The 16,037-nt window shown below is 40.8% G+C and overlaps 1 protein-coding gene across 1 annotated transcript in view; it reads right to left on the bottom strand.

The window, feature by feature from the left end:
- trpm3 (transient receptor potential cation channel, subfamily M, member 3) overlaps positions 1–16,037 on the bottom strand; it is a 97,401-nt gene that overhangs the window by 53,440 nt on the left and 27,924 nt on the right. Inside the window, exons 2-3 of the mRNA XM_029511656.1 lie at positions 1,562–1,641; positions 22–223 (exon numbers count right to left, since the gene is read on the bottom strand). Of these exons, the coding sequence (XP_029367516.1) occupies positions 22–223; positions 1,562–1,641 (282 nt within the window). The remainder of the gene's footprint in view (positions 1–21; positions 224–1,561; positions 1,642–16,037) is intronic.

Here is a 16,037-nt window from a genome sequence, read left to right as displayed (position 1 = left end):
AGTAGATTCATTATGAGTTACCATGGCTTTGTTGGAGTGTCCTCCTCCCTGGAACTCAATGGTGCCAAAGGCATCAGTGGGACTGAGCTGCGTGTGTTTGCTGATTGACCACTTCTCCGACAGGCTGTCGTTCTTGGCCAAGCGCTCTGTCTTATCATTCTGACTGGATGATATGCCCGGGGGCAGGCCCACATGCTGACCTATCAGGCGACCACAACAGCACCTGGAAGAGAAGTCGAAAAGTACAAGCCAATGTGAGATCGGTGTATCACACACTGGTTTACAGAGAACAAGTGAGAGGTCTGAGCCCCAAGCAACCTATTGTAGCTTTCAGAGGGGAAAATAAGAAAGGATGTCAGAGAGCGTGTGTGTGACTGGGAGAATGAGAGAAACCGTGTGAAAGTCAGGTGCCTGGAAGTCAGAGGTTGGTAAGGCTGAAGTGACAGCTTGTCACTGACAGGGATCAGAGGAGGAGAAGGATTTGGAGGCACCTGAAATCTTGTCAGCTCTGTCTCTTTTTGTATTCTGTTTTTCACGACCCTCTGTCTATCTCTGTCCCTTCTTCTCATCTCCTTCTTCCTCTTGGCCACTCAAGAATTAGAAGAATGACAGTTACGGGAAGTGTACTACTCCCACTTGAGTACAGACTTATTCAGATGTACTGAATGCAGCTTTCATATTCTGAGTTTTAACCTTACAGGATGGAGTAGGAGCTTTGGCAGAAAATGAAGTCAGGATGCTTTGATTATCTCTTCATGTTTCCGTCATCTTCCACCAAACGTAGTTTGCATGTCAACACAAGGATTTTTCACTAAAAAGAAAAGCTGATTTGATCTTGAACATTTTTCCCCGTCCTCCTGTTCATGCCCTGCAATCGCTTTCCTCCAGTTAGGCTGATTCTGTTTACCTACATAGTGTGTGTGTGTGTGTGTATATATTTCTTAATAGGCTTGTATAGCAGCTTGAACTTGACTTCTTCAGTTTGTCATCCAAAGCATCGGTCTTAGCTGTAGTAAAGATACTGATAATCTCACCAGTGACCACAGTGACTTTGCAGAGCAAAATGGAAAGCACTACGGGGTTGGAGAGAATCTTATCAGTGCAACCATGTTATAGAGTTGTATAATCCTGTCAGGGACATTGTTAAGATACTCACATATACTGAGTGGATAAGAAGTATGCTTCTGTCCTCCTACCTTTTAAAATGATGTGAAATAAACTAATCCTGAGCTGGATTTCAGAAATGTCACTAAAGCAACAAAATTTACCATGTCTGGTTTTAAAACGTGTAATGTTAGTGTTTTGGCTCATTAGTGTAGTTTATATACCTGTGATGCAAATACAGGTCAGAGTGACACATTTGATGAAAAAAAAATAGTTCCTGGGCTCTTCGTCTGCTCTATGTGCAGCTCATTCTTAGACATGTAGACTTTAAAAATAAAAAATTCTGGCTTTTCTTACTACCTACAGTATATTAAAAACGGCAGGCCAGAGGTGTATTTTACATGTGATGTAATGCATTAAGATATTCCCCATTTACTTTACACACATTGTCACTCACCTATGGGGGTCTTTGGCACTCACTATGATATGAACACATTCTCTCTTGCTGAATGCTCTCTCTATCCACGATTTCTGTGCCTGGAGAAATGAGGAAAAAAGAACAGTCAGTCTTCCCCAGATAATGGAGATGCACCCTGAGCATGAAGGAGTGACAGGCAGACAGGCAGCAGGCACAGGCTCATATCCGGACTAAGCCTGCAGTTCACTTGTGGAAGTTTTTCACGCTCAGTAGCTGTACGTTGTGCTAGGTCTGAGCAAGGTTCCACAGATTTTTCTGCCACAATCTCTTTCCAATCGTGTACTGCAGAATGGCAATTAAAGCAAACATTGTCATACGTTGGATCTGTCATCTGTGAAAAGTTCTGCAGCAGACAAAAAGTGCAAAATAGAAATTGAAAGAAAAAAATTCAACTTTTTTGATGAAATTATACTGTTAAAGTTCTTTAGGCCCATCATGAATTGTTACTTGCAAGTTGTCAAAACAGTTTTTTAGGAGGCTGTGGAGATTTTATGTTGACAATAAAACCTGAAAACACCATGCCGGCACTTAGGAAATGGCAAAAGTACACAGACACATCCCACACGCACACAATGCAGAATCCCTCACTCATAATTCAAATACTGAAGACAGCATGACAGGACTGTTTCATGTTACTCAGTGACTGTAGCCCAAAGCAGATGATATGAAGCGCTGGGGGAGAGAAAGTAGATGTTAAATGCACTGAGGCATTAAATCATGTCAGAGTTCCAGTCCTTAGATATTCATACGTGCAGCCAGCTGAGTTTTTTGTGTGAGAAAGATCATGTACACATTTCTATATATGCCTTTTCTTCTTATATTGTGTACTGTATATAAGTATAAAATGACTTCCTCGGCATAATCCAGCCACAGTGCATATGTGAGACTCTGATCCTCCACATTCACATCTGCTGCATGTGTAAGTGATAGCGCAACTGACTGGAGCCAATTATCCTGCTACAGACACAAGTTGAAAGACATTTTTGAGCCAATGAGCTCAGGATGAAACCCGAACACACATCTCTATTGATGTCTCCACATGTGCGTGATACCCTCATATAAATAATAAAAAAAAAATGCATAGAGAACATGAAGTGATATTCTGTCTGTAGAAAATTCTCCCTGAGTTAATAAGAAAATGTTCAGTATCCAGATCCTTATGACAAGTAAGAAATATTACAAGTCATCTATGATTCTGTGAGCTTTATCAATGAGGTGAACCATCTCTGGCAGACTCTACAGTGACCTGAAAATAGTGAAGTTCCATTGTCACAATAGATAGGATCAAGCTAAATGTCACAAGGTGAGATGCGACAGCTGAACTTTCTCTGACATTTGCTTCAAATGGCCCATTACATTACTTCTATCACAGGTTGCAAAAGAGAAAATCCATACATTAGAGACTGCATGCATTTGCATATGACTATACTATTGCACATATGAATAAATATATTTTAAATACTGATGCACTGGAAGACTTTGATGACTGTTTATAAATAGGTCAAACATGATTGATTCCCATTTATCATTGATTGATCCAATTCTCACTTTAAATGTGAATTTGAAGTTGGACAATGTGGAAAAGAAAATATACAGACTTTTACTGTCAAGAAATGAAATGCCCTGTTAAGTGAAGTTCTTCTAGTGTTGCCAGAAGGAGAAAACAGTAACTTGTTAAGAGGCAAAAACCAAAATCCTGGGAACACAAATTCTCACATCGCAAGTTATCAGAAGGAGTTTGCCTTGATCATTTATAATATGATCGATGGTCAAAGGAGATACAAACACAGCTAACTAATGTCTCATGTCCTGGTCGCAGTTGTAATTTTTGAGCGTCTTCATAGATGCTCAATAGAATTGTCTTCATAGAACTCAATAGAATTGGCCAGTCTTGTTTCACAAATATTTCCTTTCATTTCCTTTCCTATCAGTAAATCTTTCTTGTGTTGCTGTATATTTATTAACTGTGGAAATAAAACTGAATAAAGTAAAACATTTGTGTACCGCTTCCTGGATGATTTAAATGTCTATTGGTCCAATTGCTGCACTTCCTGGTTTACACCGCCATTCCAGGAAGTGGACCGTCTGTGTAAGGTTTTCTGGCGACAGAGCACAACACCAAATGTCCTGCATGGGACTGTATGTCACAATGGGACATCCACAGACAACCAGGAGGACACACAGACTGGAGTCACAAACCCACAGCAGAGGGGACACAACAGCCATGAAAACAAAAGCAAAGAGCCCCCCCCCCCAGATATTTATTCTGGGAGAGCTGCTCCGACTCTTCTCCCAGCCAACAGAGCTGAGAGCTGCTTGTACAGGATTTTCCCCACCACCACGGCTACAACAACACACGCCCCATCCGCCTGACTGGCCCTGTCACACTACGGCACGCCAAAACCCACCGCATCTGGCAACAAAGAGGGCGAACCTGCACACAGGCACACTTACCCTAACGCCAGACTTCCCACGATTAACCATTACTCTGGGGGGCTGGGGGGCTGCTTTTAGAGCTCACCCTGGCCACGATGACTCAACAGGCCACAACAACGCCCCCAGCCCCATTCTTTCTCTAACATGCTCCAACTATGTATTCATCCGCCTGCTCATCCTTGCATGAACTAGATCCAGTCAGCGGCAGCAGCAGCAAATGTTTTTAAAGTTGATTAGTATTGATAGGGCTGACACCAAAATCGAAATGGCACACCCGAAATGTTCCCTATTACAACCTCTGAAAGAGGAACCACGATTGTTCCATCCCAGAGTATCCTAGCCAAAGATTTCCATCACTCTGTAAGCCATCTTTTGCTGAACTTCTTTCTTACTTTCCTTTATATTCCCCCAAACAAATACGGTATGCACATTCTCTCGCTCAGTTGCATCTCTTTCTCCTCCTCTTAGTGTCATGCTCTCTAAAGTTACTTATGGGATTTGACATGCTATGATGAGATGGCACATGGCCTGCACTGTATTGTGTAATTAAGATTTACCGTCGGGGCCCACTCACATGCAAACACACTCACCGAGACAAACACACCACTTGTCTAGATAAACACTGCTTTGTGTCATATGCACGTGTGTTTGTGTTTGTGTGTATGAAGAGTGACTGTGCAGTAAGTGAGCAGTATCTGACAGGCTGTTAGAGGTCTTGACTCTATTACAGTCAGCCTCCCCCACTGCCACCCTTGTGTCCCTGCTCTCTTCTTTACCGTGGATTGTCACTCCTCTTCATTATTGACAGTGGCAAGAAGACGAATTGAGAACCATATCCAATCAACAATCTAATCTTTCTGCTCTCTCACTTTTTCTTTTACTTCTCATTCGTATTCATCTGTCTGCAGGTATGTTTTGATTGAGACTTTGGATGAGGTCTTCTCATGCCACAGTATCCTGACTTCTATCAGAATATTCCAGGTAATGCATCCAAATTAGTCAAAACCAAATTAAGAGCCTCTCCAGGTTAGTGAATGCAGGATAAAATATGTATAAAACATCATATTTGCAATCATAAGAAAGATACTAATGCAGACTCTCAACATGTTTTGTCATTAAAGTATAATATATAGCACCCAAATGCTCCCCTCCATACATTGATTGCTAAAAGTGATAAACAGATAAATTGTTGTCATGCCTCTGGTGCTGAATTAAGACTTCATCTTCTCTTCAATTACTGCACAGTGAATTTGCTTTTACCGGCACACAATTGTTGAAAGTCGAAAATAGAGATGCCTTCTTTGCTAAACTGCACCCTGCTATCTATTCTTGGCTTGCACCTTTTTTATTTTAGGAATGATAACCCAACTTGAAGGGCTATTAAGAAATTGTATAAATAAAATTCATCTCAGTAGATGGTGGTCAAGATGGTTAGAAGACATTTTTAAGATGAGTGAAAAAAATTGTCTGACACAATTTGAAAAAATTCCAAATATTAATGTATAACTAGTTGTTATTCTTATTTCTTATCACATTAAATCTTTGATACAGTACTTCATTACTTCCAGTTGTTCATTATAAAACAAAATAAATAGCTGAAGTTAAACTCAAATAAACACCAAAGAACTTTAAAAACTAGTCCTCCCTCAAAAAGAACTCCCAGCTGAGACAGAAATTGATTTCGATAACTGCAGGAATTCGAACATTTTGTATTGACATAGACAAAGTTTAGAGCCGTAGTAAAAACGTCTTCAGTTCATTAGGAAGCAAGATGTGAAGCATGTGTCTTACAACTCACCTTTATTGTGTGATAGTCTGCTTTGTGTGGCCATCTTAATCAAGGTAGAAGGTAGGAGTGTTGGCAGCATGATCCAAAAACTGAAAGGCCCCAAATGAACCGCATCAGAGCAAACCTGATCAGGCCACCTCTCTGTCCATAGGCATCTGGTCTACTCTGGACAATTGGCACTGCTGGAATGTGTATATGTGTGTGTGTGTGTGTGTGTGTGTGTGTGTGAGAGAGACACACCAGACAAACCCTCAAACTCGACTAAACTAGTCTGTACTTCTCAGTCTCCTCACTACTCTCAACTCCTCCTCCTCTCAACAGGAAAAATGCAAAAGAATATATTTAAATCTGTTTATAATTAAATTCACATGAAGACACAGCTAGTTAACGAGCTACAAACAAAAACAAAACAGAATCTGACCTCTTTAAAATATTCTATATATCTACAGCCTCTTCCAAAAGAATCAAGTATTCTTCAAGTATCAATTATAGGGAATCAAGTATCTTCCTCTCACCAGCACCTCACCAGTTTTAGTTTAAATTAAATGTGGACTGTCAGGCTGAGTGTGCATGCAATGCAAGATGTGTGTGTGTGTGCATGAGGTGAGGGAGCAATCGAATGTGTCATCAGAGCCTCGTTTCTGTCAGGTGGCAAAAATGAAGAGGGATTCTAAATGGTGAGAGAGCCTATTAGGTGCAGTAACACGGCATTCATTGAGCCTGCTCACCAGCCACATTTTTGCCACATACACACATAAATAAACTTGTGTCAGTGAGTTTCTGGCACTGTCTAAGTGTAGTTTCCTACCTCTTTATTAAGTAGATAAAGGGAACTGCCAACAATACAGAACAGGTTTAATTAGCAGGAGCAGTGGGAGGAACATAAGACTGTAATCTGAACCAAACCACAAACACTTCCCCAGACCTTGTGTGAATTAAACCTAATGTATTCAGAGTCTGCTTCGAGGAGCGCACCTGAGTCCACGGAGCTCAGATGCTGCAGGGCAACACAAACGGGAGAGTGTGTGTGCATTCAGTGAACTACATTAACACAAAGACATTAGCAAGCGGTGAGGATGACAAAACTATAATTTTCTATTTACTCACGTGTCTGATTTGTCTATGGACACACACATACAGGTAACATGCATACATGTACAGAGCAAAGCCAGCATATTGGCCTTTTGATAATAGTCAGTGACAATGATTAATCATTGTTATCTTATGATGCTGATGAATTCAGTGGGGAAAAGCACATTTGGTTTTCAAAGTATTTTAATAAGCCAAGAATCAGTCGGCAGTCGGCAGCAATGTGTGTAGTATGTTGTTTTCCTAAGCCTTTCTGATGTCTCTCTTTCTTGTTCTCACCTTTACAACAGGTTTATATTGGGGCTGCATTTCTGGTCAAAAACAGGACTTTATAAAATTGAAACACTGTTTAACACACAGCTCCGTGCTAATATTAATAGGCTGAGGTTTGGTTGAGACAGCTAAAACTAGAGCTGTACAACAAAACCAGTGAAAGTCGAATCCAAGCAGCCACCAATACAACCCCTATGACTGTCGCTTTTTCAAAGAGCCTAGTCGGAATGAAGTTCACCATGTGGTGTCCTTACGTCAGTGGTCAGATGTCATCTCACCCTTCAGCAGTCTATAAATGTTTGAGGGTGGTGTCATACCACTGTGCTGTCTGTTTTGACATTACGGTGCCAAATCTTACTTTATACTGTAGCTCCAGCTCTTGCCCGTTCACCTCCATTCCACAGAGAGGAAAATGATTTTTCTTAATTTTAAAACAAATATAACTTGCCATACTTCTCTTTAGTATAAGACATTATTTGCTCTCATTCTTCAACTGCTTATCCATTTCCAGGTCTCAGGGGTTGCTGGAGCCAATCCACCCTGGACAGGTCACCAGTCCATCACCGGGCCAACACACAGAGACAGACAGAGACCAACAACCACTTACACTCACACTCAGACAATTACAGACAATTTAGAGTCACCAGTTAACCCAAACATGATGTCTTTGGATGGTGGGAGGAAGCCACACAGGCTGGGGGAGGACAAACAAACTCCAAACAGAAAGGCCTCAGGCTGGGAACTGAACCCACAACCTTTTTGTTGTGACATTAAATACACTCTTGAATGTATCCATAGTAAGTTATAGAGGTTCGCTCAGGCAAATTAATGCTCCTAATGAACATCTTATTGGCACAACGGCTGCCGTAGACTGCCGTAGACTCAATCAATGAGATGAGCTTCTGAGCAGAGGCCATTTCATCTGTCTGTCTGGTTCTTCCACTGAATTGACTATATGCAATCTAAATGCTTTTATGCACATATGGAATTCATATCTAAAAATTTAGAACGTGCAAGTTAAAATATGGAAATGGTAATTGAAGAGGCAATATAAAGGAGACTTGACACTTCAGAGTAAAAATAGTCCGTCATTTAAATTCAACCAGTAGTAAACTATAAGATTGCTTTGCAAAAAAAAAAAAAAAGATCTAGTTATGTTTGGTTTTGTTCTGTGCCTTTACAGGTCAGAGCAGATATGAACTGAACTGCAGTTGAACTAAAATAGATTCAGCACAGTCATTTCACCTCCCATCTCAATCACACTCATCTTCTTAACATCACTGAGAGTCTCTCTCACTTTCTCTGTTTATTCCTTGTCTCTCCATCATCTTTCTCCTCTCTGACGATCCTTCGTAACCCTACACAAAAAAAATGCACAACAAAACAATTTAAAACCCAAGATGAGAGGTATTTTAATACAACCATCTTCTTCAGTCCAAAACACTACACTGACTCAACTTTTGATTGGGACCCAAAAGGACCAACGCCAACTACGCCTTGTTACCTACATTAAGAGTGATGTCATTACCTCGTGATGCAACCTTGTCAAGGGGAGGAACCATTTATTCGAGTGAAATAGCATTTGGTGACCTGGACAGGCACGCAAAAACCAGGTTTATCTTCCTGGAGGGTGGCTGGCATTCGTGAGCATGAGCCAGCAAACACTCATTCATGCTCTGATGCCGTCTTGACACACATACACGAATACATACACACACAAATTGTATTTTCCAGTCGTTTCAGCATTTTGCAACAAATTGCAACACTGAATCAAAGTGACTTTCAATAACGTGTGTGAAACGATGTTTATGTTTGCTCATGTGTCAGGTTTGTCCTGTTGGTCAATAACTGAGATACTTTCTCAAAGTGGCCAAACAAATATCAACCAGACCTGTTCTCACAAACATATAATACAAAGCCCTCAATTCAAACTGAACTCTTAGAAATGCTAAATTACAAAAAAACTATAACCAATAGTAGACTGAGCAGCTTATCTGCTGTAACACAGCCCCTCAGTCTGATTGACTGGAGGGGGCAACTAACTCTAACCGAAGAAGTACTCAAACCCCCGATTCCCAAATAAGTGTGAAATTCAAGGTGAGCAGAATTTCTTAAGCAAATCCTTACTGAAGTCAGACTTCTCATAGACCCAGTGACAGAAAGTATTAAACACTCACAAATGGACTGAGAGGAAACAAATGTGCCTGCTGAAGCAGTTGCCCACAATTTCATCATATAATATAAGACATTCAATTAGAATCATGTAACACCCAGTTTTAGTTAAATACTGAAGATTAATAACTACTAAAGGTACACTGGGAATAATTATTTAAATCCTGCAATTTGTTACGTGTCACAGGGATTCAAAGACAATGTAGAAACTCACCCACAGTGCAATCCTGCTAGTATGGCACTTTAGCATTTAATTGAACTTATTTCATCATCCAGCTGGTTAAATATGGCAAACAAAGCACTTTACACTTTCAAAGACATTCACAAATCTGCTTTTAGGGGGAAAAGCTTACATAAACATTAACAGCTTTTCGGTGATTTTAGTTTCAATTTAAAAACCAGTAGGTACCAGAAGATGCCATAAAACTGCTCCTCAAACTAGGTGGCTCAACGGGATAACCTTCAGCTTCAGGTTTACATACAGTAAATCAATCATCTGTCTATTTATCTGTGTCTGGTCCCTCAGTGACCTTGAGGGAACCTTCATTGAATTTATCTAGACTGGTATTAAATCCTCCTGAGGGAAGACTTAATGGCACACTGAACTCAGGTTTATGGAGTAACTTTGATGGAATTTACGGATTTCACTGCAGTTATGAAATATCCTGTAAAACAGAAGATTATAGGTTTTGGAAAATCCTTGAAGTGACATTTCTCTTTCATTTACTGAGTTGGATTGATATGAAACTGAACCCTAAATAAATCACAATCCAAAACGTTCCCTACATTAACAACTGTCTAGGAAATGCATGAAGCACAGGTAACTAGCGTGATGCCAGAAAGTAAATAAATCACTGCAATAAGGACCTGATAAATACAGATTGCTAGAAACTGTGTGGTAAAGCAGTTTGGTGGTGGATATAAATGCAAAAGAGAGATCAGTCAGGAGAATAAAAAGGACCAAAGACACACAGTGTTAAAATTATCACCTCTAGTTTTGGATGCACTGAGCTGATTCTGTCTAGAACCTTGTGAGTTTTTACCTACTTTCTTAATGAATGCTGTTCCGAAATGTAGAATTTTAAAATTTTACTTTCATAAAAATCAGCCACATAATGTCCACGCAAGGAGGTGTGAGATCTGGTGCTTAGTACAGTTAGGGTCCATCCATCCTGAGCTGTGTTCTGCACAAACCCTGCATCGCAAAACTGCAAAACTGCAAAACTGCACTGACGTATGGAAGATACTGTTGTTCAAAAACTGTTCAAAAAGACTTCCTGTATTACTCAGTCCTAGTTCCTGTCCAAGCCCTGCGAGTATTCACGCAAGTATACAGTTTTGTTTTTTGTTTTTTTGTTTTTGTTTTTGTTTTTATTTTTTCAAACAACATCAATCCAGACTAATAAAAGACTGCATCGACTCATATATTCAGCACACAACATCAGATGCAAAATGCATGAGGAAAGGAATTCCTGTGTGCGTTTTTACAATGTGCTTTTGCATGCATCTGTTTTCTTCTGAAGACTATTATGTCTTAATACGTTCTTACTTCTGTACTTGTCCACATGTGCAAGTATTTTGAATGTGTGGGAGTAAAAGACGGAATGCTTGCTTGTTTTAGATCCAGTCGTATTCAATCCATCTCCTGAGGCTAGAATAAGCAGCTCTCTTTCCCACAGGCCCTCGCTAAGCCGAGCTGAGCATCTGACCATGCAGGCTCTAATCAACACTGGCATGGCCATTCTGTCTGTGACAGAGGGGGAAAGCACTCATTGGGGGTTGGAGGTGTTGGTGGTGGGTGGGTGGGTGAGCGGGGATTGGGGCAGAGTGGTGGTGGCGGGGGCGGGGGGTCAGCATGAGAGAAGATGAGTCGGAAAGGGTGAGGACAAAAAGAGAGGAGAAAATGGAAGCGGTCTGAGTGGCGGGAGAGATAAGAGGTGAGGGACAGGAGAAGTTGGCCGAGATGGTGTTAACAAAAGAAGGTGGAGAGGGAGAAAGTGACGTAAATTGTATTGGATCAGTAGGTTTATGTGAGAAACATGAGGGTGAAAAGGCCACGTGAGCGAGACAAAACTTGGAGGTGAGAACAAGGAAAGACTTGCGGGGGAGAGAACTGCAAAGAGAGAAGGAGGGCAATTTTCGGAATCAGACATAGAACACATCAGATGAAAAAGATTAGAAGAAAGAATGTATTTGCTGTAAATCTTCTAAAAAATAAAAGCAACAGTAATAGAAAGGTGGGAGAGAATGCAGACTTGGAGCAAAAGAGAGGCAAGCAGAGAGAGAAATTGACTGATGGAGAGGAGAGATTGGCTGTATCCATTTTGATGTGTCAACATGAGGTTTGAGAAGTGAAGGACCTCACATCAGAAAAGATGAGCAGTCAGCACAGAAGGAGAATGATTAAAAAGAGATAGTGAGCTCAACAGTGAATGACAAAGGGAGCAACCATCAAGTGAACTGCAGCCAGTGTGAAGATGGCATGGCCCTGAATTTAACCACAGTTTGATCGGCAGTGGCGGCCTGTCATGGAGGAAGTTGTCACAGTTAGGGGTCAGTGGAGGGAAAGGAATAGAAGGAAGAAATGGACTGCGTAGGGTTGTTTTGTTTGCTTTTTGCTTTTTTTGCTAATAGTGTTATTCATTAGGCCTGTTAGGAATACATTTAGCTTGTTATTGTCATGACAGGTTGTATCATGTGTTTTCTAATGCCATACTGATTTTCATTTGGGGTCATGTCATACTCTGGCAGGTTTGTTTTGCTGTTGTTATGTCCTGAATTTTACTACAGTATGTGTCTTATGTGTAACACTTGTCACAGCATGACAATCAAACTATAGGCTACAATTTGTTCTGCTTCACTCATCCACACTTTGTGTTTGTGCCAATTTCTTGTCGGGAGCGTCATTTTGTTTTGCTCAATTTGATAAGTTGCAATACACATATTTATCCTAACACATTTTAAACACCACATTGGAGGCAGTTCAATGCTTGATTCACAGTCAGGCTGTTCAAAGCATGAAACCACAGTGGAAAGAGAGATGAGATGATATGATGCAGATATTTATTATTATGTGACATTGCTCAGTACTTAGCAGAAGTGTACAACACAAATTACAAATAACTTAAGTGATTAAATTAAAGCTCCACAGAACCAGATACGTGACAGAAAAATGATTGGCAGCATTATCATAAATGGAAAAAGCTGGATTAATTTCAGGGTTTGCACAAATTGAGACTTGCTCACTGCAAGGGCAACTTTTTAAAAACAATTTCAAGTGAAATTCAAAGGTTTTTAAGCCTGAGTCTCCTTGTGGGGGAAATAAACAGAACCAGACCCACTGAAGATGTGGAAGAGTTAGCGTCGCCGTGGTTACTTCATTGGCCAATGGACCAAATTCACATCAGCCTTTGAATTACTCTGAAAATTTAGATTTATGGCACCTCTATGATTAAAGGCCAATAGGCAATATAAATACACTCATAAATGTTCTGATATAAGCAAATTATGGCACATTCATATGACTTCACCGTCATAATCACATAACATCTAATTTGAAAGGTGTATTTTTTTGGTATTTTATATCACAGAATAAAGGGCCAAACTGTCTTGAGCTTGTGTTAATCACAGCATAAGAAATGACAGAACTTGTTGTTTTGTATTGCAAGCCAAGCCAACTCTGTATTTGTCTTTGATTTGTATCGTATCTGTACCTGTCCAGCACCATTCATTATTCTGGGGCTTTTGCTGTTCCACTAAAGGATTTGCTGTTTACCAGCCAACAAACCATTTTGGCACTTGTGTAACCATCTGCACGTTACTGCCTTTATCATGAAGTGCCACATTCAAAGTCAAAACAAGAGTTGTTGCAATTCACTGTGCCGTGTTATCAGTGTGTGCCTGCATGTGTGAAGCAGACCAGTGCTAGTGTACATTAATGAAGTTGCAGGTGGTGTTGTGGTTCAGGCCAAAGGCTGTGAAATTGGTTCTGGTCTAGACATCGTGTTGTAGTGTGAATGTGTCTGACTATGGATAAAAGTGTCGGAGAGAAACACAAGCACATAAATGAATCAGGGACACACTGCAATTAAATGATTTGTGCCATAAAGGCTCACACTGGCTGGCTTTGCCCTGTCTGGTGTCTTCCACCATATCTCACTTTGCCCACTAAAGCTCTCCCTCTAACTAAATTTACTCTGGATCAGGTTAAAATATACACGGCTGCATCTCTGATATTCCACCTATGTCTTACCTCACTGTGTGTTTATCTCTTTGAGGAATACTAATCAGGTTTGTCCCTGATGATCTTAGAGACCTCAAGGGCTCGTAGTGTGTCATCAATAGATGTTCGAGCTCTAATGGTACATAGCTGTGAGACCAAGTGCTGTGATGAGAAGTTTTAATGTAATTGCAATAAATGGAGGCTGTGAAGCGGAAGAGAAGATGTTCTGTTCTGAAATAAAAGGAGGACAAGCAACTTCTTTTAGCAGCTGTAACTGAGTGTCTGTGACTAACCATCCAAGAAAAAACAGACAGATGGTTTTCTGAACATCTCATTTTTGCCACACAAGTGAAATGTGGATCTCAGTGCCATTCAACCTAAGACACCTAGTACGTATGGTTCCCGAACTGACAAAGAAATTAGCAACTAAATCCATTTACCACAATCACAAGCGGGCATACACAGTGTGGTCACACACACGTACAAGACTCACATGCTGAAACAAACCCGCATGCTATTTGTCTCTTTCCGTCTCTGTCTGTCTGTCTCCCTGTTGTTTCCAGCTCAGCGGGAACAGCTGACAAGTTTCCTCTTCTGGCATGCCATCAGTATTATTTCAACACACACAGATAGAAAAACACACACTCATTAAAAAAAAAAATAGAAAAACCCTCAGCCAATGCTTTAGTATATCAAGACTTTCTTGTTAGCAGACATAAATTCAACTGTCTGTACTGAAATCAAATCATTACATCTGTATTACATTATAAACTTGTCCTTGGTTTGCCTCCCAGTGGGAGCTTCTTTTGATCAATAAGCAGTTTAGCTGACCGGTAAACTCAATCTGATTCTCACAATTCGGAGAGCGGGAGATTAGATCCACAGATAGGTAGACAGGAAGGGAGGCAGGGAGCGGAAGGAAGTCACAGCTCATCCCCTCCGGCCAAAATTCATCGTGCCAGTTTTGGCCCCGCTGCCAGGAAGAGAGGGGTGTTTGTTGGGAGTGGGGGTCGGAGTATGTGGGCGGAAGATGCAGAGATATAAGAGGCATTACACGATTGTCCACTGAAGTGTCAGGTACCACTGAAATAATTCAACCTTGTCAGTATTTCCAGCCCTCTCTCTCTCTGGTTAGTTGTAGCTTTATCCACTGTCAACACCCCCCAGCAGACCATGCCCGCTGTTTCCCTTCACTTTACACATCCTTTCAATCCCCCCATCGACTCTCTTTACCTCCACCCGCCCTCTCCTTTCTTTTTGCTCTCCCTTCCTCACCCTTCTTGGTCTCTCTTGTAGCCCATAACAGCATCACTGACACAGATCCTGGCAGGGAAGGATGATGTTACCATGGATACCGAAAACTAGAAGGAACCCCCCACATCGCCTCCTATGCCCCCCTCCCATAGGCCCCTAGGCAGAGCTGGGAACTGAAGAGCTAATCTCAAGAGCACGCCTATGTGTAGCAGCATACTGATGTGACAGCAAGTGCACACACACGCACACAGAGAAAAAGGTAACAAAGAATAATTACAAATTTGTACAACAATATTTTCCTGACAGGCTTATGAAACATATGAATCATGTTGAAAAAGTGTGAATATTACTGATGGAAAATTTGTCATGACGAGACAAAGGATCAGGCTGTTTTTTTTTTTTTTTTTTTAATCTGCTACATCAATCAAACATGATGCTGTGTGTCAGATGGCATTTGGCAAGCCTGCGAGGGACAAGGCCCATCAAGTCCAAGCATTTAGATAATGACTGCCTGGCATCAAGGGAGTGTGCTTATCAATTAAAGGTTAAAATATTTACCTCACCTGCCATTTCTCGGAAAGCAGCGGTCACAGTGACAGACAGAACATCAAATCACAGACCATCCTGAGAGGCAAATAAAATTTGTGGAAAAGAATTGCATATAAACAAGCGAAAGACTTAAAACTATGCTGCATCATTAACTGTTTGAGCCTCACATCTCCAGTTAATTTACCTGTTCCTTTAAGAGTCACGGAAGCTTGACTATTTACATTTCTGAGGATTTTGTGAACTTTGAACACAGGCACAACCTGTGAGGACACCAGGTTGCCATATTGTCACTGTAAAAGTGCTCAACAGAGTCATGGTTTTACAAATTATCGCATTTTTGAGACACACTCTTTTCCATGGAAGTAGCGCAGAGAAGGGATTTGTTATCAGCTGTAGACTAATCTGTCTGACCAGAGAAAACGCTGCCTGTCGGAGCTAGGAGCAGATCAGGATACATATGTAAGCATCTTTGCTTTGCCAACCACCTTTCACAGTTGAGCTTTTTCAATTCGTAAAGATGTGAATGTTTATAACAGCCATGGTTTCCTGGGAGATTATCTTTAAATTGACCTTTGCATTTTAACAGTCATATGTTCAGTTAGCTACACATGTATTGGCTTCTGCATATCAAAATGAAACATTTCTGCATATGGCCTGAGGAAGTGTAAACA

The sequence above is a fragment of the Echeneis naucrates genome, chromosome 9, assembly GCF_900963305.1.
Source record: "Echeneis naucrates chromosome 9, fEcheNa1.1, whole genome shotgun sequence".
NCBI classification, from domain to species: Eukaryota; Metazoa; Chordata; class Actinopteri; order Carangiformes; family Echeneidae; genus Echeneis; species Echeneis naucrates.
Note: the sequence above shows the minus strand (reverse complement) of the source record. Positions and strands in the feature narration are given on the sequence as shown.